The 24627-nt window shown below is 48.3% G+C and overlaps 1 protein-coding gene across 1 annotated transcript in view; it reads left to right on the top strand.

The window, feature by feature from the left end:
* The first annotated feature begins 14239 nt into the window (after positions 1-14239).
* Positions 14240-24627, top strand: part of TRIM71 (tripartite motif containing 71) — a 55908-nt gene continuing 45520 nt past the window's right edge. Inside the window, exon 1 of the mRNA XM_062567849.1 lies at positions 14240-15127. Coding sequence (XP_062423833.1) covers positions 14240-15127 — 888 coding nt within the window. The remainder of the gene's footprint in view (positions 15128-24627) is intronic.

Here is a 24627-nt window from a genome sequence, read left to right as displayed (position 1 = left end):
AGGCACGGAGAAGTCCTGGAAGCAACACTCAGTTCGGAGACCTGCGTCAGAAGATAACCACCCACCCACCCCCGGCAGATCAAACATAGTCAAGTCAGAAGCAGTGGTTGCGCTTGTTTGGACTCTGGGGTGGTCTGGAACGCGATCCTGGCACCACGTACCCACCACGAGCGCCGCCCCAGGCGGGTCAGCCAGGCCAAGTCCGGCAGGGGCTTCCAAGCACGCAGGTACCCAAGACTGTAATTGAGCAAAGCACTTAAGGAACACAAGCGCTGTCACATTAGGCATGACAAACACACAATAACGTATAGAGAAGTGCTGTTTTTATTTTTTTTATGTATTTTAAAATACAGCCGTGTTCTTATCTGCAAGTCGTTCCATCTTGCTGAGTGGACATAGTCCTCTGAACACAGGCTTTTTCACAAGATGTTGCACTGGCTTCAGCGAAGTTTTACTGGCAGAACACATGGTTCCCCCAGCATTGCTGCTCCCCAAAAGACCCTTCAGCTGAACACATTTGCCGCATATGAACGCATACTGTAATTTAAGAAGTGAATGTTGAACTGCATACAGGGGTTGTGGCACCGGCACGTGCTGCTCTGACCACAGCCAATGCCCACAGAGAAGAAGCCGGACGGTGCTGCTAGCTGCCCAGCTACCAAACGTGTTGCGGATGCACAGTGACATCCAGGCTGTGCTTCGGGGTCAGGCTGAAGCGGTCCTGGAGCTTCCTTTGAAGCAAAGGACTGGGACTTCATCCTGTAATGTTGCATTTTCTGTTAGCGGGTGGCACCTTAATTCTCAACAGCAACAGCGCTTGCCAGTGCGGGCTCCGTCTGTCGTTTGCCAACGGAAAGAGAGAGCTTCTTCAGGAGTTTCTGAGGGATCTCCTAAATACATGCTCTTGCTCACACATCTGCTTACCCCCAACACAAATGTAATGCTAATTAACTTCACGGACGTGCTCTCGTAGCCCTCGGTTCCTGCTGTCTCTCTCCAGTCTGGCTGATGTTTCTTCTCTGATAGATTTTACTGTGCTCAGGAGAATCCCAGCGCTGCAGACACTGCAAAATGGCCAGGCTTTCCCAAGACGCAGGCCTGTTTTACAACGACAACAGTTTTTGACTTCCTTGTTAAGTGGCCCTTCCCCCTCACTGTAGATTTTTCCCCTCTCTGAGCCTTTTTCCAAAAGATTCAAGTTCTCACACTCGGTTGATGTCAGGAAAGCTGTCAGTTCTTGCACGGGCAGAACTCAGCCTTCTGGGAGACCCAGTGCATTATTCATCACCTTCCGAAGAGCAGCTAAAGGTCAGGCGATTCTGGCCCCACGGTGGATAACGTATGTATTCCGCCTTACGTACTAGCTACAGTCTCTGCACCCAAAAGCCTGAGGTATTATGCAATGCGCTTTTATCAGAAGCCCGTAAAGCAGAGAGGGCTTCATAGCTTTGCAGATCACTGTCATTCAGATCGGATAATTATTTGTGGTTTCTCGGAGACACCCTCAGCCTTGCAGGTCAGTAGAGGATCAGCACTTCGGGCTTTGCTGAGAGGGAATGCTCTTCAGTTTAGCTGCTGAGGAACTACTGTTGCTAGTTTTTCACCCACCATTTGGATCTGCGCAGTGAGAGAACAGAAGTTCAACAAAACTTCATGTAAAAAGACAAATATGTGAATTCAATTCAGAGCAGCTACCTTCCAGGGCCGTCATGGCAAGGTACCTAAAGGCAGTCAGGGCAAGGCAGATATTGCCTGAACACTGCGCTACTAGGTACTAGGTCAGGACCAGGTATTTTAATTTTCCTGAGGTGCCCAGTTTCCTGGAGGTGCTCAGTATCTTGGTATTTCTGTTTCGACAGTCACATAGTCCATCATCCCCCAGCCATGCTTCTGACCAATATTCAGAGAATCTTTGAAAGGTGTTTAATACTCGAAGAAACTTAAAACATTTCCATCTTAAAAACATAATGTAATTCCTCAGTTAGATGGAAGCTTTTAGGGTGCTGTGTCAAGCAATATCAAGTCTTGATACAAAACCAAATCAAAAAATCAAGCTTTGCCGTATCTGTGATTTAAAAACACAACAACTGGAGGGAGATTGGTTCCAGTACATCTATTACCAAGTAATAGAAGTAGCAATATTATTTGTATTCAGGAAATACAAAACACTCCCTGGTATCTCCGTAAGTACCACACTATTCTCCGTCTGCTCTGTTTCTGCCTTTGTTTTTAGTGACAAAGGTAGCCATGCTAGAAGTGTTAGATTAAATCAGATTCTCATCCAAAATTGTCTCTCTCACTCACTCTTCAACATATGTGCAAGAAAAGAAAGAATACCAAGTACAATAGAAACTGAAACACGTTGGGCTGCTAACTCTAGCAATGGCATAGGATGATGTGTCTTTTCCTTCTGCTTGAGGAGCATCCATAAGTAGTTGGTCTAGCTAGTCTCAAATGTAGGTGTTTGAAAAACAGATTGTAACACCATGGATTGATCTTGGGGAGTTCCCTGCAAAGTTCCACGATTTTAATTGCAGTCATTAATTCTCCCTGTCCTGTGTTGTCCCCTATAAGCAGTATTTGGACCTTTGCTGAGTTGCTGTTTTTCAGGCTGCACAACACTAGCTGTGATGCTGTGAGCAGTGGCTTCTCTAGTAGTAGCTATCATGTGGTACAGGGATATTAACTTGCTTCTTCCCCCCTCCCCCCAACTTGAAGGCTGCTTTGTACACACTTCAACTTCAACCAGGTTTATGTTTGATCTGCTGATCGATGCCTGACTTGAGGTGTGCCATTAGTGTCTTTCCAGGTGCTATACTGCTTGGATTTGGCTGGTGAGACATAAACCATGATATTGTTTTTCCTCTCTACTTGAATAAGTGAATAGCACACCTGGACCTGTCAGAAAACACGAAACATACGCACGCACACCACTCTTCAATTTTTGGGAGACATCAATGTCTCCCAAATCCTGACTTAGAAACATGCTGAATAGTGCACAGTTATGGTGGGGACAGTTCTGCCACCCCCAGCATCCAATGCTCACAACAAGAGCAGGCTGGGTGCTGTGGGACACCCAGTAATGAATTATCTGATGCTACCCCAACTTGCTGTATGAGCTCTCACAGTACGTATAAACTGAGATGTTTTTACTCTACAGTAGATTGCATATGGCACCATCTCCCCGAGCTGTGATGTGCTCTGGCACACAACTTCCTACCAGCTGGCACCTGAGGAGTGACCTGCTGACAACAGATTTGGAAAAGGCTCATCCACTGCCTTCTTGCTGGCAATATCTGCTCTCAGGGCGCCCAGCTCAGAGCCCAGTGCCACAGGCAGGGGAGAGAGGCACTCCCCACTCTGGAGGAGAGTCAAGCTAGGGACCACATGGGATACTGGACATACATCAGACCACAGGACCAAGTCAGATGAGGAGAGGACCTCATGGAGTTCAACAGGGACACAGGCAAAGTCCTGCACCCTGCCTGGTGTAGCTCCTTGCAACACGGAGGACCAACTAACTAGGCAACAGCTCTGCAAAAAACGGACCTAGGGATCATGGTGAGTGACCAGCTGGACATGAGTCAGCTGGGTGCCCCTGCTAGGATGAAGGCTAACTCTGTGCTGGTCTGGATTAGCAAGACTATAGCCAATGGGTCAAGTGTTGTGGAAACACCTGGAGTATCCTGTCCAGCACTGGGGCTCCCAAGACAAGGAAGATAGGGACAGACTGGAGTAAGTCCAGCAGAGGTTAGAGGCAGTGTATGATGCGTGAAGAGAGGCTAAGGAAACTGGGTTTGTTTAGTCTGGAGAAGATTAGAAGGCCAATAGGCAGCAGCCACAAGTTGCAGGAAGAGAAATCCTGTGTGGACGTAAGGAAAAAATTCTTTGCTGTGAGAGTGGGGTCAGGCCTAGAGAGGCGAGGGAACCTCCATTCATGGAGATTTTCAAAACTGTCCTGGTAGCCTCTGCCGTGTCTGTTGTAAGTGCAACAGCTGCTCCTCCAGGAGGTACAGGAGATAAACACTTTCACCTGGCTCATGCTTAAGTGCCAAACAGGAGCCAGAGCAACAAAAATGCTGTTTACTGAGTGAAGACCTGATCACCCATTAGGAACAGAAAAGCTGTGACCTGCCTGAGAGCACTGTAAGGCCAGGAAAGTCAGTGTCTGGGGATGAGGCAGCATGTGCTCTCATCACCTTGGTACGGGCTTCATGAAACGATTGAGAAAGCTGCTAGTGGCCACAGCCACGTTGGAATTTGGCCTTGAGTGAAGCCAATAAGAAGGAATAAATAAATAAATAAATTAACAGTGCTGCCCAGTTTGTTCCTTCAAACTGCCTGAGCCAATCTAACAGCCCACTGCCAAAGGGGAGTTTGCCTGACTCCAAGGACCCCAACTCTCTCCTGCTCTCCCAGCCCCCTGGTCCCACCAGCACCTTTGCCCAAGCACTCATCAGGCCCTGCTGACCGCTGCCAGGGTGTCCAGCAATGAGCAGCAAGGCGCAGGAGCTGGAGCAAGGAGCGGGACTTGGCCCTTTCTGAAGTGCTGAGCTGTTAGATCGGCTCAGCCACCTCCTGTCACCTCCTGCCAAAACACAGTCTCCAGGCAGCTGGTTTTTCTCCATCAACCTGAGGCCAAGGAGGCATAGATCCTGTATAACGTAGCCTGCTGTACAGGCTGGCTAGGGGAGATTACTGACTGACCCTTTATTTTTACCTGAAAGAAGCTAGCAACACGTGCAGGTCAAACTGTCCCTGCTTTTCGCACCGCAGCCTGGAAGGAAGGCTGCTTTCCTACGGCGACCGACCAACCGCTGCGAACCAATCCTTCGAAAGTCGCCTGGTCCGCTGCCCGAACCACCCGCTGTGGGTTATTTCCCGTTCCACCGCGCAGCGCGTCGTGCCCCGAGGCTGCGGGACAGAAGCCAGGCGCCCTCCGGTGCAACTGCTCCCTTAACGCCTCTGGTGCCCTCCCTGCTGACGCCCAGCAGAGACCGGCAGGTAGCGTTACGCAGGCGAGCCCCGCGCCGGCCGGCCGGGCACGGCGGCCGCCTTCAGCGCGCACGTGCCACCGTGTCAGCAGCGGCTCTGTAACTGCATCGTGGGAAGCGTGGGGAGAAAAGAATTGCAGGAGAAAGCCAGGGGGCCCCTCCACTTTACATAATTTCCTTCACCGCCAGATGGGAAGGCCTGGGAATGCCGTCCCCCACACCTCGGCAGCTCCCTCCCCTCAGCCTGGCACGGCCGCATCTGTTTCCCCGGTTTCCTACGCCTCTGATCTTCTTCACCTGCCTGCACCCCACCGTCTTGGGAGAGCTTCCTGCGATGCCGCTCCCGCCGTTGCATTTGGCTTCCTGAGGCTCCCTCCCTCCCTCCTTCCTTATTTTTAAACTTTGCCGGTTTGCAGCCGCATCCAAAGGTGGTGGAGGAGGAGGAGGGAGGGGGGTGGCCCCGCGGCCGGGCCGGCCGGGCTCTGCTGAGCCCCGCGCAGCCCCCGGGCGTAGCTGCTCGCCCCGCTCGGACAAACGTGGGTCTGTGCTGCCGGGTGGCACCTCACACAAGGGGCCGTCAGGCTCGGCGCCGCGGCCCTGGGGCCCGCGGACAGGGCCCTTCTCTTCCCAGTAGCCACCCCCCGCTGCAAATGCAAAGCTGGGTGCCTGGGGCTGACGGTTTTAAAGTTTCCCGGGCTCGTTGCCCTCCCTCCGAAGTTCTCGCTCTTGCGAGCGGCCTCCGCGGTCTCCTCCATTTTAAGGACGCTTCCCCGCATCTTCTTGCCTGGCCTGGCAACAGCTCCCGCGGCAGGGGCGTATCGGGCAGCAGTTACACCGGCGGGCGCGTGGCGCTTCGGCGCGCAGAGGCGAGGCGTGCTGCGGAGGGACGTTTGATAGCTCCGGAGAAACGCGAGGTTCCTCGGGGCACGTTTTCCGGGAGGAGGCTCCAGGCTGGGGAGGGACGTGCAGCCATGTGTTTTCCCGGCGGCACGTGAGAGGCGCTTTGTGCGGTGACATGAGTAATTGGCCGCCTTTGTAAGCGCGCTTCTACAAGGGGCCGCGCGGGTGCCGCCGGGGTCCCACGCAGGAGAGCCGCCAGCCCCCGCGTAGCGCCGGGGACCTCCGGCCGCTCCCGCCGCCGGGGGGAAGCTGCCCGAGCAAGAACTTCCCGGCTCCCTAGCGGAGCAGCGCGGAGGGGAAAGGCCCCTTCACGGGTCACGGCACGCTCCCGGAGACCTCGCCGAAGGAGCCGGGATCCGTGGACCCGACCTCCCGCATCTCCGGCGAGCCGAGCGCACAAATGCCTCGTCCTGTAACCCGAGTCCGGAGCAACTCCGTGGCACGAGGTAGCAAAAGCTTCCTCTGAGCCCGTCTTACAGCCTTACCTACAGGAAAGGCAATTATTACCATAATAAATACTCAAGTGAACCAGAAGCTTCAATTCCGCGTGCCTGCTCATTCGCGCTCCTAAAGGAGCATATTACCACTCAGGGTATGTAATGTCACTACCAGCCTCTGTATCAATACATAAAACCGTGCTCATTTCAGGTCCAGATCAGCTCGGAGCGTTTCCTCCTGAGGGCGTTGCAGAAACACCATCGTTGTTCTCTCTCAGCATTGAAGTTACGCCTCTGGAACCAACCTGCCTCGGTCAGAGCGGCCACAGCAGACAGCAGCACCTGAAGGCAGGTCAGGATTAGTGCTGCACTCACTCACACGTGACACAAAATCGTCTGAAGGCAGGTTCTGCTGCCTCCAGGCCACGGCTTGCCAACGCTCGTGGAGTAACATTGCATGGCCCTGGGAGAGAAGCGGTGTGACTCGGTCCGCAGGGCAGTCACGAGGGGCTGGGCAGCACGTGAACGCAGCCAGCCTTAAGATATAGATGATGTCTCCTCGCAAACAGCTGAAGGGCTTGAAGATATTAGCGTCCCTCTGGACAAGCGCCTCATCCTTTCCCACACAAGGTCAGCCATCATAGTGCCGCAGCGTGCTAGGGGACACTCACACATCCCGTTTTAGGGGCTGAACTGGGGGTTGGTGACGAACAGCCGAGGGTGCCAGGGCTTCCAGCTCCTGCAGCCAGATCTGGAGGGGAACAGCTGCCTGCTCCCTGAGTTTACACAGCTGTGGGGAAGCGTTAGCAGCTGACAAGTTTTTCTTCCTTAAGCGTTAGCGTATACCACCTCTAGCAGTTAAAAGCACTCCCCCGGCTGAGTAAAAGGATCTTGTGGATGCAAACAAGAGTGAAGGTAAGGATGACTTTTGAGCCACAGCTGAGTTAACAGTGTGGAGAGGATAAATACTAACTGAGATATAGGAGCAGCAGCAATGCCATGAAACAGGAGACTAATAACAAAACATTTGCAATTATTAGCCCATTATGTTGCCACCTGCTTTCCACCTCCAGCTGCTCAGAGCTTGCATTTTTTGACCTGCAGAGCATGTATACAAGACATATCTACTCTGCTAAGCCTTTTCGTGAAGGGAGAAGTGATCTAATAGGACACTTGATTGAAGGTGAGTCTGAGAGTCTTTAATACTTCTCCAGCATCAATTTTTACATGTATTTTATAAAGTCTAACATCCAGTCAGTGATGTTACTTCTCTGTGTCCCAAAACCTGGATTTAAACCTTCTTTAGGCATAGAAATCAAGTTTAAGAGTTGTGACAGGGTTAGGGCAGAGTCAGGGTGAGAAGAACAGACATTTGCATCTTCTGGCCTTGAGCCTGTCCTAGAAGGCAACAGTTGCACTCTGATGATGAGAGAGTAAAGCCAACACAGGTACTAAGCCTAATAGGAGATTTGATTGAACAGATGATGAAGGCAGAAGAGAACTGAGAAATCTGGAAGGGGAAACTGAAGTTTTAGAGAGAGAGGGAGAGCTATTCAGGTGTTAAAAGTCCTTGTTAGACTAAACCACACTAAATGGTTAGAAGGGGACAATTTTCAGCCAGGATTTCTAAAAGAAATACAAATGAATTATGGTGCATGGGAGGTGCGGGGAGAATCACTTAGTTACCTTTCAGATGTGGAAAGAGAGAAGAGAGCTAGAGGGAAACTAAAGCACAAGACTTGCCCTAGGAGACTCTATAGTTATAAGCAAAAAAAAACCCTTTAGTTTGGTACATCTAAAAATGACACCCCTGCATCAACAGACCGTAGAGCTCTGTGCAGCTGGAGAAGAGGGTAGGGTTTTGCTTCTCTCTGGGAATGGAGTGAAAGACCAATCCTTAAACCTGTCTCTGGCCTTAGAAGCAATGTCAGCTGTTAGAGTGCAAGACCCCTGCTTCCCAAAGCCAGCCCTGGAGGGGTATAAGGCTACAAAGTTACATGTGCACCAACCAGCTCTGTAGATTTTGCTGTACATGCGGATAGGCGGAGGCTATCTCTGTTCCCCGTCACATCCTAACAAGCACATCTTTAAACTCAAGGTGACCCTGCTGTAGGGGAGATGGATGGGTGGAGGAGGCAGTGTCAAGAGCTTGAATTAATATGCTGTGCAAGCTAGTTCCTGATGATTTATACCATAGGGACAACACTTACTGCTTTGCTCCCTAGCCCTCCACCCTGCTCCAGATCCAACATACCATATAGGAGCAACAGAAAGCTCAGCAACACATGCAGAAAGTTTAGCTTACTACTGTACTTACTAATGGATCCAATGACATATATATGGTTGAGCAGGAGTCAGTATGCAAGAGCAGGCATGGCAAATTTGGAATCTGAGGCAAATTTAGAAGTTTGTGCTTGCGAGAGGAAAAATGAGGAGGAAAAAAAAAGCACAAATCAGAGCTAAAGTGGCTGGACTTAACTGGTGCAGTTGTTCATGTAGTCTAACCGTGCTGAAAGCCAAAGAAAAGATGGATATTCCTCTGAGTGTCATGAATAAGTTGCTAACACTGAGCTAAAAAACAACAAAACCTTCCTGTCTTTCACTTATCCAGGATTATTTGACAAATGCAAAATCCCCAAAGACTATGCCAGTATCAAGGTCTTGCCTAAGCCTTTGCCTATAGAAAACTCTGCTGAAAGCACTGCCTTCGCACATTGATTTGCCAGTTGAGTTTGTGAGCCTAGGAGACCAATGATGCACATAGGATGCAGTGCTGTGCCTTGGCACTCTTGGTAATTGTTAACAAATAAAAATGGAAGGGAATTTCTGAGGACAACAGGACAGGCAGATCTGGAGGTCTTTATAAGCATTAGAAAATACTATGCAGAAATGAACTACTATCCTGGCTTTTTATGTCTGCAGACTTCTTTCAGGATAGCAGGACAGGAGATGGGAATATTTCTGGGGCTTGACATGCAAAACAGCAAGAATGACAACCCAAGTTTGGTCTGTTTATGGTTTATGTTTATTATTCCCAGTGCACATTCAAAGGTTGAGTCACCAGCTACTTTTGTTCAAAAGCCCAACCTGCTCTGAGCTGGCACGCTGCCTTAGTGCTGCACGTAACAGAGCAAAACTATCTGGCTGCTGGACCACTTTACACAGGTGGTATAGGGGAGAGCTCCTTATGTTTGCCTCTAAAATTACAGTAAAATACATCCAAACCCACAATTACTGTACCTGGTTCTATTTAACAAAGCTTTTAACCTTCAGACCCCGGGCTTTTCCAGCTGTATTGCTTTTGGCAGGAACACAGCTCGTTTGTCCTGTAGTGCTGCTGGGGGAAAGCAGATGCTTTCCTTCAAGCAAACGAAGCTTCTCGGCACAGACAGTGGAAAGCACATCCCGACATTTGAAGCAGATGCTGGAGAGTGACTCAGGTACAGTCCTCTGTCCCAGTGTCCTATTTTCCACTGAAACAAAGGGAGCAGGAGAGGAAGAAAAAAATATATATGTTTAAATGCACAATTCTGCTGCAGTAGCTGGACAGTTAGTCAAGGACAGACAAGTACAGATTTTTCCAACTAGATAGATGGAAGTTCGTCGTATCGTCAGAGGTATTTTGATGCTAGTTAGATGTCTCTGAAGATCTGGGCCATTGTGCCCAGGTTTTGTCGTTGTTAAAAGATTTTGTCATTCAGCAATTTAACACAGTTATGATGTGATCATGATACCATTACGATTTTAACATAGTTTCAATGATGTACTTGCCTATAGAACAAACTTTTTATATGGTTTCAAATTCAGATTAGCAATAGTATATGAATGGAGGACAGAAATGAGATGAGAGAAATGGGAAGGAAAAATTCTGAAGGAAAAAAAGCAATAAATGAGAGAAATCTCACCAGAGTAACACAAAGGCAAATGAGCAGAGAATGCAGAGAAATGCCTCACTCACGTAAGCAGTAAGATTGCATTTATTTGACACTGAGAGACAATAGTGCTGCTAACCAGGATAGCTATTGTTCTTTTGTTTTTAAAAAAACAAAAAGGGTAAATGTGAGGTACTAGCTTCCCAGGGAAAAAATATAAAACCAAGTTCTCATCCTGCTGTCTACTGAGGAACCTGAAGATTCTCATACTGCAGCTATTGCTTTTGTGCTGTTACTCGCCAGCATGTTTGTTGGGTTAAAAAGCAAATGAAATATGTTGAGGCCTTGCTCCACCTGAGGAGAGCTAAGAGATTTTTTTTTTTTTTTTTTAAAGTTAATTGGATCTAAAAACAGAAAAATGCACAATGCTGCTTAGCACATTGACTTGGTATCTGTTGTGTGGTTGATCGCACAAGTGCTCCAGTGGCTAATGTTTCAGAACCAAGTGCAATATTGGTATATTCCGTTCAGCTGTATTTCAGTGTTTTTCATAATGAAGATGGAAAGACATCCATAATCACAACAAGCCACTAAATGCTGCATTCCTTCAGAGGTGGGAGGAAGGAGGAGAAAAGAAGACCTTAAACTTAGAAAGACAGAGGTGCTCAAATATGAGGATGATAGCTGGAGAATAAGGACCCACTGTTCAGAGACACTGACTTGCTTATAGGCTTTTACAAGCTCGGGGAGGTGTAAGCCGTGAGCTGTAAACGAGGTTCAGGAGCTTTGGCACAAATACAGTGGCTCCTGTCAGCAGCAAGGACCTTTCTCAGCATATAGGTAGCCTCGTGAACCCATTAGAGCCACTTGAAGCATGGAAGCAGAGAATTTCCCTTTGCAGCCCGTTAGCTGAAAAGCAAACAGCTGTCACAGGGGAAGGCAGGGGTGTCAGATATGCCTGGAGCCACGTATCTGGGGATTTCTGCCCAATTCCAGTATTTCTGAATGCAGATGATCGTTTGTACTGAGGGAGCTGGTGGAAAATGTTATCTGGGAAACTCAAGCAGATCAACTGTGCATTTGTTGTCCAGCGAGTTACTGTTCTTCATAACCAACTGGCTTCATCCGGAAAAGGACAAGCAGTACAGCACCATAATCCTCTGCAACAGCCACAGTACAAATAAACAGAGTTGAGTCAAGGCTTGATTTAAAAATAAAATAAAATAAAAACTTTGCTAATCAAAGCTATGGTGGGTTTCACCTGCATGCTCAAATGTGGACATATGCTCATGTAATATAAAGAACGCAGCCCCTGAGCCAAATACTTTACTGATACATCAGGCAAGTTCCCAGCTTAATATACTAGCACCAAGGGGCATAATAAATATTCATGCTCATTTATAACTTAATGCACATTTGTTGCCCCACTGGCTTCATCACCTATTCCCACTGCTTGGTCTGGCATAAGAATATTTGCACTCTTGAGTTTCTCCGTTCTCAGAAAGGCTCTTGGAGACATCCTCACTATTCAGTACCCGCCAACAAAAGACATTTTTATTTTAAATTAGATAATTTAAGTAAGTGCATAATTACTTGTATGTCTAAGGCCACAGCCAAGAAGAAACATCATTCAGTATGTTTCAGTAGTCTGTTTTTATTTTCTGTGTTTTTCCTTGTTTATTATCATTTGTTGTTAGATCATTTGTTTTGAGTTTATTTTGCTTAGAAACAATGCTTTCATTACTTTCCAATCCCTATACCAATTTCACATTTTTAAAACTTTTTCAGTATTTCTAGTCTCCTTGTTAAGGGCAAAACACCACGCGTCCTTGTTTGCCAATACAACCCACACTAAAACAAGAGGTTGGCCACTCGATCGTTCAGAGCTACTGCTGCAGCTGAAACTTTGCTTTTAGCAGCTTTGGAGCGTTGCATTAAAACAAAATAATCGGTTTTTTTTTTCTTCTTCTTCTTCTTCTTTTTCCCTACAAGTTTGGTTTTGCAAGCAAACAATGGGATCAACGCTAATTTTTGCTAACTTCATCGCCCCAGTTTAAAGAGAGGAAACGTCTGCCGCCGGCTAGCAGCAACTGCCCTCCTGTGCGAAAGCAAACCCCGCGGCGCGGAGAGGGGCAGAGAGCCGGCGCCCCGCGCGGCCCGGAGCCCCCGCCGAAGCGGGGAGAAACCCGGCGCGGAGGCCGCCGCGGGGCCCCGGCGCCGGGGGGCGATGCGCGGCGGCGGCGCCCGCGCCCGCGGGGGGCCGGTGTTTCCTGCCCGCGCCGCCCCGGCGGAAGTCAGCCCGCGCCGTCGGAGCTTAAAAGGCTCCCGCACGCCGCGCCGCGCCAGTGCCCGGCGGCCGCAGCGGGGCCAGAGCAGCGCCGCCGCCAGCGCCGCGGGCCGCGCCGGGCCATGCGCTCCCCCGCGCCCTGAGGCCGGGGCCGGGCGGCCCGGCCCGGCTCGGCTCAGCCCAGCTCAGCCCCTCCGCAGCGCGATGGCTCTGCCCGGATCCCACGGCGCCCGGGACGGCGCTGCCGCATCAGTGAGTAATTCCTGTTCGTTCACCCCGCGGGGTCGGTGGGCTCCGGCTCGGCGGGCCGCGGGGGAGGCGGGCGGTTTGCCTTTTTTTTCGCTGCTTCTTCCCCCCTTCTCCCTCCCCTCTTTGGGGGTTTTATATTATTTTTGTTTTCTCAATAAAACACCACGCGAAGAGGCGAGATGACAAAGGAAATGTGATCCTGGGCGCTGCAGGGGCTCAGAGCGAGCGAGAACCGGAGAGGAGGAGGAGGAGGGGGCGAGCGCAGCGCGCTCGGATAGCATTGCACGGCGGCTCCAATTTGTGCGAGCGAATATAATACACCCCCCATGAATAATTCAGGTCGGCCGGCAGGGACCTGCCGCTGCTCCTCCGCCCGGCCGCGGCTGTGAGCCGTGCCCCGGAGAGCGGAGCGGAGCGCAGCGGGCCGGGCCGGGCGCTGCCCTGCGAGCCCCGCGGCCGGGCCGGCTTGCAGCAAGGCGCCCGGCAGGAGCCGGGGCTCCGAGCAGCGCCCGGGGCTGCCCGCGCTAGGCATCCGCCGAGCCGGATCCCTTCCCTCCTCCTCCTCCTCCCCCAGCGTGTGCCGCCAGCGCGAGGCTCGGCCGCTGGGGTGGGCACCAGGGCCGCCCTCCACCCCCGCCCCCCGGTCATGCGGCGGCGGGGGAGGACGGGGCCGGAGAAGTTCGCCGGGCTGCTGTGTTTCAGTGCCTCTCTCTCTCTCCTAGAGCTGCCCCGGATTGCAAAACCGGGTAGGGGGAACTGAGCCGAGATTTCCCCTTCCCCCCCGACAAGCACAGGTTTAAAGGCAAGGGGGGGGGGGAAGAAAAAAAAAAGAAAAAAAAAAAGAAAACCCACCAACCAACCCCAAAACCCAGCGCCCCCGGAAGACAGAGTGAAAAGTTGAACTCAGGGCGGCTCCCCCGGCCGCTGCCTCCCGGCTCAGCCCCGCGCTCCGGCCGGCCGCGGGACTCGCCCCGCAGCCGGCGGGGACCGCGGGCAGTCGGCGACTGGCGCCCATGCACTTTCTGTTTAGGAAGAAGACAAGTAACCAAACCACGCTGTCAAAATGCTGACCCAAGGGGGAAATGAGAAGACTGTGTGAGGCACAGACTAATCTGGGCATCGATACAATTTGTCTAATGCAGCGGGGCATCGGGGGTTAAGTACATGGCGGGGAAGAGGCGATCCATTTGCTGAGAGAGGACGGGACGGCTACACCTTGATACCAAAAACAAAATCCCCGCGGCGGCAGCGAGGTGCGAGGCGAGGACCCAGCTCCCTGCAGACCGCCGGATCGATGACGCCGTATTTGCAAAACCGGCCAATCGATCCCACTTGGCAAAACGACTGGTCGATGCCAGCTTGCTCGTAAGCTCTTTGCAAAACTACCTTCTCCCCTCCCGCCTCCGAACGCCCCCCAACACACCCCGTGGGGCCAAGGCCCCCTCCCCCCGCTGCTGCGCGCCCTCCTCTCCCCCCCCCCCCCCGCCAGGCCCGTCGCAAATGGCTTCGTTTCCCGAGTCGGACTTCCAGATCTGCCCGCTGTGCAAGGAGATGTGCGGCTCGCCGGCCCCCCTCTCCTCCAACTCCTCCACCTCGTCGTCCTCCTCGCAGACCTCCAGCTCCTCCGGGGGCGGCGGCGGCGGCTCCTCCTGCGGGGGCCCGCCGCGGCGGCTCCACGTCCTGCCCTGCCTGCACGCCTTCTGCCGCCAGTGCCTGGAGGCGCAGCGGCACCCCGGCGCGGGGGACGCGCTCAAGCTGCGCTGCCCCATCTGCGACCAGAAGGTGGTGATCTCGGAGCCCTCGGGCATGGACGCGCTGCCCTCCTCCAACTTCCTCCTCAGCAACCTGCTGGACGTCGTCGTCGTGGCCGCCGCCGCTGCCGACGAGCAGAAAAACGGCCGCGCCGCCGGCTCCGGCCCCGCCGCCGGCTCCGGCGCGGGGGGCGGCGGCGGCGGCAACAACCGCCACCACGGCCGCCCGCCGCCGCCGCCGCACCGCGCCGGCTCCTCGCCCGCCGCCGCCTCCGCGCCCTCCTCGACGTCCTCGCCGTCGGCGGCGGCGGGCGGTGGCGGCGGCTCGGCGGCGCTGCTGCTGCGGCGGCCGCACAGCCGGCAGGGCGAGCCGCGCTGCAGCTCCTGCGACGAGGGCAACGCGGCCAGCTCCCGCTGCCTCGACTGCCAGGAGCACCTGTGCGACAACTGCGTGCGGGCGCACCAGCGCGTCCGCCTCACCAAGGACCACTTCATCGAGCGCTTCGCCGCCGCCGGCCCCGCCGCCGCCGGCCCCGCCGCGCCGCTCGCCCTCAGCCCGCCCTACCCCGCCTCGCCCTACAACATCCTCTCCGTCTTCCCCGACCGCGCCAGCTACTGCCAGCACCACGACGACGAGGTGAGTCCGCGCCGCGGCGGAGGCGAGGCGGCCGCCGGCGCCAGAGGGCCCCCGCCCGCCTCCCGGCCCTGAGGGGCGGCGCGGTGCCGCGGCGCTCGCTCGCTCCCTCCCTGCCGCCCGCGCAGGCGAGCAGCGGCGGCGGCGTCTCCTCAGGCAGCGCGCGGGTCGGGGGGGGGGGGGGGAGGGGCGGCGCGCGCGCCCTCCGTAACGGCCGGTAACGGCCGGCGCGGGTGGGGCCGCCTCCCGCGGCGGCGGGCCGGGAAGGGGCGCTGAGGCGGCGGGCAGCGGCCGCCTTCGCCAAGCCCCAGCACAGACACTCCCCTCCGCGTGTGTGCGTGTGTGTAAAACCCCCGGGAGAACGAAAAGGCGAATAAACAGGGGGAGAGATGCTGCGTAATGCAGAAAACACACCTTGGTTTTGTTTGTTTTTTAAAGGAATCGATAAATTAGAGAAGGATTCGGTGTCTATACTAGCTGTAGCTGCTGCTGGCTGACGCTTTAGGTGCTTTTGTGGTACAAATGAGAGCTTTAATATAAAAATAGGAACTTGCCTCTACAGTCTTTAATTTTTCCCCCCTTCAGTGTCTATTTTAGAAATATGATTCTTGAGTATTGTTTCACAGGTCTAAAAGTGAGGCTGCTGCTTTTTCAAAACGTTTCAAAACTGAGAGATTCTTCGGTGTCACTGGGATGTAGTTTCTTGGCGGTAGTCGCTTAGAAACTGGTTTTTATCTGAAACTGGGAAATGCTGCTGTGCTGTCCCCCATCTGTAATGAGTGTCAAACAGGGTGCATCTGGGATTTTTTCAGTACCTTCGTTGTTGGGGGTGCTTTACTCTCCGTGTGAGATCAGACAGCAAACGAACTGCTTTAAAGGAGAAACTGCTTGTCTGAAGACAGAATAGGAGGAGAAAGCTTTCTGTGGGGTGGGTGCTTTATTAGTGCATAATTGTCTAACCTAGTGAAATGTGCTGACATTTTTAATTTCACCTTTTAAAAACTGTTTTCCCAACTCCCGTTATGCTGCTCTAACAACTCTTTAGAAAACTTGCAAAAGGTGTTTTTTGTTGCTTAATCATTAGTGAGAGAAGACAGAATGTGTGTATTTGGTGGAAAAGAAAACCTTTTAAAATAGCATTTGAAGGTGGGGAAATGCTTGAAGGACAGGAATTGAAAGGGGGGAAAATCTCATCCAGCAGCTGGGCTGCTTACAGCCCTTACTTTTCTGCTCTAAGTATCTTTTTAGTAGTGGACCTCCTAAAGAACATATTTCATTCCATTCTAGTGTTCACTTTTGTCTGTCATTTGTATTATGATCAATAGCTATATTTTTCCCTTCATTTTGAACTATAATTCTGGGTGTGTGGTACTGGCTAAGAAGCTTCTAGTTTGTGTATTCTCAAGTTGCTGGCTGTACAGCAACTGTACAACTGTACAACATCTAGAGAAGTGACTTAAAAAAGTTGTTCAGTTATTTTACATGCTTTTTTTATTATTATTATTTTTCCTCTTTAAAGTGTGCTTGGAAAAGGGGAAAATGTCTCTGAGATTAGGTTTGGGTGTCCTCTTAAGTCTTGTTTTAAAACAAGTAGGCAGAAAAGATTTTATTCTGCAAATTAATGATTTACTGTTGGTTTTTGATTGGTGAGTTTTGATGGTTCCTTAATGTGGGTGTGCCCAATTAGTATTTGTAAGTCTTTATTACTAACTCAGTAGGAAACTTCTTAGGAAGAACTTCTTGACTGTGATACTTTGGAATGATTTAAGTCTCTAACTTTCGCTAAAAATTGGCAAGGTGTGCAATTTTTGAGGAAAGGGCAGCTGCAAAACAGTGAGGGTTATTGCCTGTTTAATTCTGAATGCTATTTATGGCCTCATAAAAGGAATGCTAGTAGAAAGGCAGCCTTCCAAAAGAGTGCCTAAGTAATACACTAAATACTTAGTTTGGCTGTCTAATGGTGTAAAAACAAACCTACAAAGCAAGGCTGGAATGGCAACTTGAAATCTTAATCATAATGGTTATAAAGGGTGATTCTATTCCCCAGAGAAGTGTGTGTGAGGGGAACTCTGGTCTCTGATAGAGCAGGAAAGTCCATCCGTGTCCTCAAGGAGAGTTGAAGCACAGAAGGATCTAAGCTATAAGTTACTGTGATAGTACTTTCAACTCTCCTTCCCCAGGATATATTCTGTTCGCCCACCCTGTTTGAGATAGTCTCCAGGGAGCTTGACTCTGACCTGGGGACTTCTCTGAGCTGAGCTGTAGCAGCCAGCTTCCTTCTGTTTTCCGTCGCCTCTCCTAGCACCCAATACTCAATCCTTCTAACATTGCTGTTTCGCTTGCTGCTTTTTGGCTCTTGCTGATTCTACTGTTTTCATTAGGTCTCTTCTCCATGCCTGTTGGGGAAGCACTGTCCAGTCTCTCCTCCCCCATCCTCCCATTTTGAGACTCCCTCAGGTGGAAAAGAACCACTGCGGATGGTTAGTTCTTGAGTATTTCAAGTCTTAAAACAAGTCTGCAAGTACAGATTGGCAAAATCAGCACGGCTGCTTGTTGCTTCAGTACATAGAACTCTTTACTGGGATGTACGGAGCTGTTTTGTTAGTTGACTCTGTTTTGAGTGGAGCTGTTGATGCATGTGAAACAAGGCTAACCTGTTGTGTGCTATGAGTACACGCAGTCACAGACAGCTCAGCAGCGATAGTGGCTGATGCTGTAAAGGAAAGCATTACAGAACATGAAGCTCCGGGCACGGTTTTCAGGGGTGATAACATCTGCAAATACTACTATGATGCATGAAAGGAAAGCAAGTAAATCTATTCCTGCAAAAAGCCAAATAACAATCTTTCTCTTCCCATTATGGAGCTACTGTTGAAATCTCTGCCACTTGCTTACCATTTGGGACCTCACTGCCTGATGATAGTCTCTTCTCTTGGATTGAAAGAGAGCACCTCTACCTTTATTTTCATAGAATTGTCAATAATAGACTGCAAGCCAAACTAAATGCCTAGAAAACACAGGAACTACTGTAAACTACTTACAGCAGTTTCATCTATGCAACCTTGGATTCAAATTACTTTGCTCTTACAAATATGGAATGGGCCACGTGTCTTCAGTTAAGTAACGTGAGGTTTTCCTTTATGCAGATTCCCAGCTGCTACATGTTTTAGTTACCACTGCTTTTTGGTAGCAGTGATGATCGAAACTTCAATAGCAGACTTCTAATCCTCTTTAGGAAAAGTGCAGAGTTGTCAAATTCTCAGTGAACTTAATGGCCTGTGATGCGTCAGTATGAGAACTAAGGACTGTTGCCTCATGGATTCCATTTTACAGGTAATTCAGGTACCACAAGCAAAAGCCAGCTACACAGGGGCTCACAGCCACTGTGAGAAAGGACTTCTCGATTCTTCCTCTCCTTGCCCTTTGCAACACTTAACTTCCCCTTTGCTTGTCTCAGTTCTGGCCTTGGTCAGATTCTTCAATGATCAAATTGGTTCACAAACTCGTTAAGAAGTGTCTTGTTGGATCTGTGAGTTGAATTGGCTCATGAGCAGTACCAGTGTTAATAGGGGCAGCACTGGATAGAATTACACAGAATGCTTTTGGTCTCGTATTCTGACATCTGTGCTAGTTCAGTTTCTATGTGCTAAAATGAAGATTCTACCCTCAGGTTACCTTGCAGTCCACTCTCCTGTTTTGTCAGCAGTTTGTGTGCGAGAGGCAGTGTAACTTGGGTGTAGAACTGTCACTTGTGAAAGCTCAACTTTGTGGGTAGATTATTTTTTAGAATCATCTATGCTGAGTTACCATTGGAAAGGAAGCAATGAACTTGCTTTTTTTTTTTTTTTTGAAACGGCAACTGTTTCTAGCTATTTTGAATCCTAGTATTGCATGTAGTCTAAAAATCACACTTGTCTTACTGTCTTACAGAGAGAAGACAACTGCTGAAAGCTGTGTATGTAAGGGACAGTTACTTCAGCTCTTAGCTCAACTGAAAGCTACTGATCTAGTGCCTTGATTAAAATTTGCTGATTGAATTTTTACCTAAGTGCCTTTGATGAAGGGGGGTGAAGCTCTGTTTTTACAATAGGAGTGAGCTGTCTTAACATCTCATGGCTGCTGAAAAGAAGGAATCTTACTTCCTGCTGTCTTTTTCTCTGGGCTTGGTTGTGAGCACTCAGTAGATGCTTCTCTGAGCCAGTTTAACTCACTAACCTGGTAGAAAATTTCTTCCCTCCTTTCCCCTTCTAGGCTTAGCATAAATTTATTTGAATCAAATTTGGCCAAAATGGAACTGGTATGAGGGAAAAGAAGGAACAGTGTGCCTAGGAGTGAAGTGTAGGCTAGATGTGGTCCCCTTCTGAGCTGTGGTTTGCCATCACTGCCACTTACCTTTGCTTCATGATGCGTTTGCATGGTTTACCTGAAAGTCTCACCAAAACAATCGGCAAGCATAAAGGGAATATGTCTATGTCCGTGCTTGTTGAGAAGAGTTGTTTATGTTAACTGCAGTATGTGACACACCATGCAGCATCTTGCTGCTGCTCTCTTCTAGTGCTTAGACTTTTTTATTCTGAACTAAATAATAAAAATCTTTAGGAGTGCATCCTGCAGACACCAGTCTTAATACTTAACTGTGTTGCAGCTGTGGTAGTTGCTATAGTTCAGCTCTATAGGAAAACTTGTACATGACTTAGACAAATGTGTATTTCTAGTGTACTGAAGTTTTACATATACTTTTTCAGTTAACTGTATACAGGTGCACCTTTTGTGTATTGTCATACTCACTGTGTCTTTTGTTTGCAATATCAGAATGCACACACAATTGCCAAATTGAAAACAAAACTTTGGGTTCAATTGCTGACACTTCCCCACCACCCCCCCTTCCTGGTGAAGAAGGCAGGACACTGAGTTGCTTCTTACATATGTGGTAAGAAGTGTGGTAATGTATTTAAAACTCTCTGTCATTTAGAAGATCTTAATATCTAATACCTTAAGATACCTAGTGCTAAATAGGTTACTTCCTAGGCTACTTTGCCTTGCTTTCTTCCCTCATGCCCTATTCCCTAGCATGCTGTTGTAACTTGTATCACTTTTCTGGATGTAAAGGCATAATTCTTAACTGCTTCTGTTCCGTAAGGCAGAAAGCAAGTTTTACTGGCCTTGAAACATAATTCTAATATCATGCTGGACAGAACTGAACCTTTCCCCCTCTTCTCCCAGCTTTAACATTACTGACATTCAAATATTCTCAATGTTTTAGGGTAAATATCACCAAAAAGGGCTTTGCTATAATCTGATATCGTTACACTATTGGCTTAATTAAGCCTTAATTCAGGCTGTATTCAGCAAGATTTTTTTTTAATGGTCTTTTACATGGGGACCACTTTCTACTGTACTGATACTGCTGGTTTATGAAATTTATATACTGACCACATTGTAAATTTTTGAAGTTGTAATAATTTTCCTTTCTTATTACTTCAATTTTGTCAATACAATGTTGTCTTGAATGAGATATGCTACATCTCATGACTTGAAAAGAGACTCTGACTGGTGAACTTTGTATTTATAAGCCTTGCACTGTATGTATAGGATTTTATCCCTTCAGCTCAATCTTCAGGGCATGTAAACATGTCTGCTAGACCATGCTTCCTTAGAGGGAAAGCTGCTTGGTTCTGCTCTCTTTAAAACTAAGAGATATCATTCCTCTTTCAAAACCGTCTTGACCACATCTCTTCCTCATTCTCTCATACTCCCTTCCTGGATAGTTGCTGGTCTCTTTCCATGAGACAAGGAATTTTAGTGTGTTGAGTGCTCAGATCTTAAGCTGTAGGAGCAATGCACTGAAGGTGAGCCTAATGTTACCACATGTAAGATTTCAGAGGAGGAGTTTATTGTCTTTAGCCATAATCCACTTTCAATATAGCAATTACAAATGTAATCTTGGATTATAATTATGTAATGCATATTTTTTAGTAATTTCTACACTATTATTCTAGGTCTTAATAAAATGTAAAAATACTGAATGGGAAGGGCACTACTGGTTGATAATAAAAACATTGGTTAATGTAATAATTGGGTATCTAATTTCAAAACATACTAGACATATATAGACATATCCTTACTAAGGATATATGCATGGACTTGGCTGTAGCTCTTCCATTGACTGTCCTCTGCTTTCTCTGACTCTTTGTTGAAGGGACATGTGGGTGCAATGGGTGTTGTCTGTCCTCTTGTCTAATGCATATGTGCATCCAAAATCAACTTTGTAAGTCACAGGAATAGGACAAAAATGTATCAAATGATTGGGACACTTCTGACTGCTGACTTTCAGTTTTCTAATGGGAATTTAAAAGCTTCTTTCCATTGCAGTATCATGTAATATTCTTTAGTCCTCTAACTGTGTTTGTTTCACCTGAGTGTACAACATACATTTCTTGGGAGGGGTGGAATTGAGAGCTTGCTGGGGTGATGTCTGATCAGCAGTTTTCCTGTGCGTGTAGATGAAATATTTTTGATATGATGAAGTCTTCAGCCAAAAGATTTTTTTTTTCAGGAAGTTTTAAATCAGAAGCTTTTCATTTTACAACTTAGTATGCTATGCTGTGCTATGCCTTTACACTGGTACAGACTTTGAGGAAAATGGCTTATCATCTAACAGTAGGTAAGCAGCTTGAGACAATATCTGAACTTGTCTCACTAGCCATGGGTGAAAATCAGTCTTCAGAGTTGTTTCAGAATTGAATATTTAAAATACGGGCAGCGAAAAGAGAACTGAGTGCTATGGAAATGGTCTGTATTGACAAAAGAAATATAGTCTCTACTGACAAATGTGTGGAATACCTTAGTCATTTCTGAAATGAACAAACTTAATCCACCAAAGGCTGCTGTCCTTCTCTAATTACCTTGGTAGTTACATCTTTCTCTCTGCTGTCAGTTACTATGATATAATCCTTGCTAAGATCACATGTAAGTAATCACAAGGCTGTTTGCACTATCAGTATTTTCCAGGACTGTCAAAATAGCAACTGCCTGCTCTTGTATCAGAGTGCTTTGGGGGGAGAAGGGTGCCTGCTGTTCTCCATGAGCTAAAGGTAATAGCTAAATTTCCTGTGTTTCATCTTCTTTTTTAATTTCCCCCCTTTAAAGTTGTCCTTCATATATAATCAAAATATGTAAGGGTATCTTGTAAAGTTTGCTAAGCCATATTTTTTCTAGCTGTTTTAGCTATTTGCTGATACTACATATCCATCCTATTCATTTTGTGGATAGCCAATGTTCTTACTACTATACTGTAAGTACTTCCTTTCTGTGCTTAAGGTGTAGTCAGTGCACATGATTTCCAAATGCTGTGTTCAGCTGGATTAAAAGGCTCGCAGGAACTTTTAAGACTATATCCAGTGTTTAAATTTGATATTACAGCATGCTGCTGTATCTTCCCCTCATCCCCCATTGTCTTTTTATTTTTGCGGGTCCTATGTGTGTGATTAAGTACTTGCTGTCCAGAGGGGCAAACATGCTAAAGAGTAATCTTATACAGGCTTTTGTTCAGATACTTTTGGATAATAAAAAGCAAACTATTATTTAGGGGAAATTCTGCACCAAATTTCAATGCCTCTGCCCTCCTTTTTTTTCCCCTTCAGTGGTTCTGAGAGTGCAAATGTTATGAGTAAAGTGTACAATATAAAAATCCCTAGCCTTAAATCTTTGGTGTAAGCAAAACTTGAAAGCTGTCTGCATTATAGATGCCTTTAAGCTTTGTAATCCAACTTAGTGCTGTGTCAAGGGACTTGAGAACACTGTTTTCTTATGAGGTTTGGCAGTATGGACTGTGAATAGCCAGTGAACTAGTCAGTGCTGGTCCCTGTTACCTGACAAGGTTACTATGCCTGATCTTCTGTAACCTTGAATAATGTCAGGTTGGGTGATTGAGGGTGTAAGAGATAAAGATCACAGCTTCTAGGGTTTTGCTGTTGCTGTCTTTCTGTGATTTAGAAGTCAGCTATGTAGTTCTAAAATGCACACACATGCACGCTACTTAACATGCACTTGTGTGTCCATAGAAGCTGCGTGAATCTCTTCCTTTTGAGGAAAGACTTCTTACAGAACCAAAGGAATCCTAATGCCTCCAAGCCTTCTTTTTCCTAAAAGGTTTGAAGGTTGGTAAAGAGTTAAGTTTTCCCCCTGCAGCCCACCCCGCCCCCACTGCTATATATGGTGTGCCCAGAGGCACTGGAGATTTAATACATTGAAGTTGGAGCGTGAAGGGGGTCTGCAGGCTGCTAGACAAAGTCACTCAAATTTCAAGAATACTTGATCCATACAAGGATGTTACTTGAGAAAGGCATGACTCCTCTGTAAGAAGCTGGTTGCCGAATGAGCTGGCTGAGTGTGTCCTAAACCAAAGCTTTTTGTGGTTAGATGAGCAATGGGAAACCAGCTTTTCTTTAATTGATAACTGATAGGCAAGCCAGCCAAAGCTGTTGCCAGAACCATCTCTCTGCAGAGAACAATGTAACCATTTGTAGGGAAAATTAAATTGTGCTTCTCCCATTGAAGTGTTTTTCAAGTTCTGGAAGCTGTTGTGCAGATGACTAAATTCTATTATTGAACTGTAGACAGAATATAAGGCTGAACAAATGGCAAATACCCCCTCCTTCCCCCCCCCAGATAATGTAGAAACAGCTGCAACATGACACAAAGGTGTCCCAGCAAAATGTATTCTGTGTCAGCTTCTGTTGAAGGCTCCTTAAGTGGAAAGGGAAATACCTTTTGGGTGGAGAGGAAGGACTGTGGACTTCTGCTTTGGTTGAGTTTTGTTTAATGCAGAACTGGAAGTGTCAGGCAGTGGTCTAGAGTGAATTCTTTCCTGAAAGAAATAACCAAAATGTTGTTAATTAGCCAGAGAGCTGCAGGAAATGTAATAGAAAAGAACTACTGAACAGTAATTCCCAGGGTCTTCCCAGGGCTACTCTTGTACTTACCATAATGGTAACTTTATTTTAATAGCTCTTGCTCTTATAGCATTACCTATTTTCTCAAGGACTTTGAGCCTCTTACTAGAGTAGAGAGTTACTAGAGAGCGCCAACATAAGACCCTTGGGTTATTTGTTGTTGAAGCACAGTTCCTTTACTTAAGTTACTCTGCATCGCTCACTGTGATGGTGGGATGTTAATGTGGAGGTTTGTGGGCAATCTGAGCAGGCTGCAATAAGTGGAAGCAAGCAATAACTGGAAGGTCTTGAGAGCAGATTTTCACTACGTGTCCAGCACATAGTCCTGGAAGGCCACCTCCTCTGGGCTGTGGTCTGCTTCTGAGAGGCATTCTTTCCAGGAACAGCCTGCAAATACATACAAACCTGATATACTTGATGGGAGCGTTTGTAGACGATTGTGACTGGTCAAAACAAACACTTTTATCTTCATGTTACTGCCTTTCTGGCAAAGGGGATGGTATCCTGTCTTCACATCTTGTCAAAAAGTGATTCAGTAAATACCTTTGA

Source organism: Rhea pennata, chromosome 2 (genome assembly GCF_028389875.1).
Source record: "Rhea pennata isolate bPtePen1 chromosome 2, bPtePen1.pri, whole genome shotgun sequence".
Lineage (NCBI taxonomy): Eukaryota > Metazoa > Chordata > Aves > Rheiformes > Rheidae > Rhea > Rhea pennata.
The sequence above is the reverse complement of the archived record's forward strand: the minus strand, read 5'-3'. Positions and strand labels throughout refer to the sequence as shown.